Source organism: Centrocercus urophasianus, unplaced genomic scaffold (assembly GCF_019232065.1).
Source record: "Centrocercus urophasianus isolate 14NV4802_14NV808 unplaced genomic scaffold, USGS_Curo_1.0 seq_19, whole genome shotgun sequence".
Taxonomy (NCBI): domain Eukaryota; kingdom Metazoa; phylum Chordata; class Aves; order Galliformes; family Phasianidae; genus Centrocercus; species Centrocercus urophasianus.
In genome coordinates this window covers 11082843-11084445 of record NW_024884744.1, presented here as the reverse complement: position 1 = coordinate 11084445, position 1603 = coordinate 11082843, and the positions used below count along the sequence as shown (strand labels likewise).

General features: G+C 73.7%; 1 protein-coding gene across 1 annotated transcript; it reads right to left on the bottom strand.

Moving 5' to 3' along the window:
• Positions 1–319: 319 nt before the first annotated feature.
• On the bottom strand, positions 320–1408 carry FAM43A (family with sequence similarity 43 member A). The gene has a single exon (XM_042820922.1). The coding sequence runs from the start codon at positions 1406–1408 to the stop codon at positions 320–322; it is 1089 nt and encodes a 362-aa protein (XP_042676856.1).
• Between the last annotated feature and the right edge of the window lie 195 nt (positions 1409–1603).

The window sequence follows — 1603 nt, the reverse complement described above, 5'->3', positions numbered from 1 at the left end:
CCCCGGAGGGACCTTGAGCTGCCGGCGGAACGGATCCGACGTTCCCTGGTGAGGCCGCGCGGTGCCGGCGGAGGGTCCCCGGCGCTCCCCAGCGGAACCGGGTGCTCCCGGGGAGCGCCGCGTGCTGCCGTCAGAGGGGATCCGATGCCCCCCCGGTGAGGCTGCGGGCTGCCGGTAGGGACCGCGCGCCGGCGGCGGAGGGGACCCGGAGCTCCCCGGTGAGGCCGCGAGCTCCCAGGGTGGAGCCGGTGCGCCCCGGCGGAATCGCGCACTCCAGGAAGGGCCCGAGCGCTGCCGAGCCGTGCCCCCTCCCCGGAGCTCATCCGCTCTCCGGGTCGCCCTGGGCCGGCTGCTCGGCGCCGTTGCAGGGCGGGGCGGCGCCGTCGGGGCCGGTGCTCTCCAAAGAGGACTCGCTGCCCGTGCTCTCCCCCGAGAGCAGCCGCCGGACGCCGAGGTCGGCGCGCAGCGAGCGCAGGTCGTTGCCCAGGCTGAGCTCGCCCAGGTCGCGCAGCAGCCGGCCCAGCTCCGGGCCCTCCCCGCTGCCGGCGCCGGCACGCAGCAGCTCGCCCTCGGGCTCGCCCAGCGCCTCCAGGATGTCCTCGCATTCGCAGTGCATGGCGCGCTCCTCCTGCTCCTCGCCCAGAAGGTCCTCTGTGATGGAGCCCAGCTTGGGCGCGCTGCGGCTCCGCTCCACCGGTGGCTTGTAGCAGCACTGCCCGTTAAGAAGCTTGCGCAGCGGCACCAGCGGGATGCTCTGCTCGCCCACCAGCTGCTGCTGCTGGTGCCGCGCGTCGTCCCGCTTTTTCAGGCGGCGGAACTCGGCCAGCGCCGTGGCCGAGGTCTGGTAGAGCAGCAGGGCCATGGCTTTCGCCTTCTCGGGCTTGGAGACGAGCACGGCGTGGCAGCGCAGCATCACCGCCTTGTGCTTCAGCTCGTGTCGGTAGATCCAGGCGAAGACGCGCGGCAGGCGCGGGTCGGCCACGCAGTAGGTGACGCGGTGCAGCAGGTAGAGGTGGCCGGGCCGCCGCAGCCCCTTGTCCTCGGCGTGGGCCATGCGGATGCCCTGCGCGCTGATGGTCAGCTTCATCTTGGTGCCCTGGCGACCCGCTTCGCTCTTACTCCAGATCTTGCAAACGGCCAGGTCGGTGCAGCCCTCGCCCTTGGACTGGATGGTGGTGGCGTTGCCCAGGTAGAGCACGGTGTACGTGGGGTCCTCGCTGGTCACGCGGAATTTCCGCCGCTTGGAGCGGAACATGCTGCCCACGCGGTGCAGCGCGCTCTCGGGGCAGGCGCGGGCCAGCGAGGTGAGCGCCGAGTAGTGCACGCTCACCGCGTAGCCCTTAGGCTTGCTCTGCCGCCGCGCCTCGCCCGCGACCAGCTCCACCTTGCTCCGCTTCCAGGGCAGCATCGCCCCGCGAAGCCGCGGCTACGCGCCGCGCCGATGGCTCCTGCCGGGGGAGCGCATGCCACGGCGGCGGCGGCGGCGGCTGCGCTGCCCGCCCGCCTCACATCCTTGCGGGCGTCGGGCCGCAGCGCCGTAGATATAGGCGGGCGCCGGCGCTCCGCGGGCGCGGAGAGGGGAGGCCCCGCGCACCGAGGGCGG

Bases quoted from the DNA above. Each gene is read 5' to 3' on its own strand.
- FAM43A (XM_042820922.1), bottom strand. From the start codon at position 1,408: ATGCTGCCCTGGAAGCGGAGCAAGGTGGAGCTGGTCGCGGGCGAGGCG.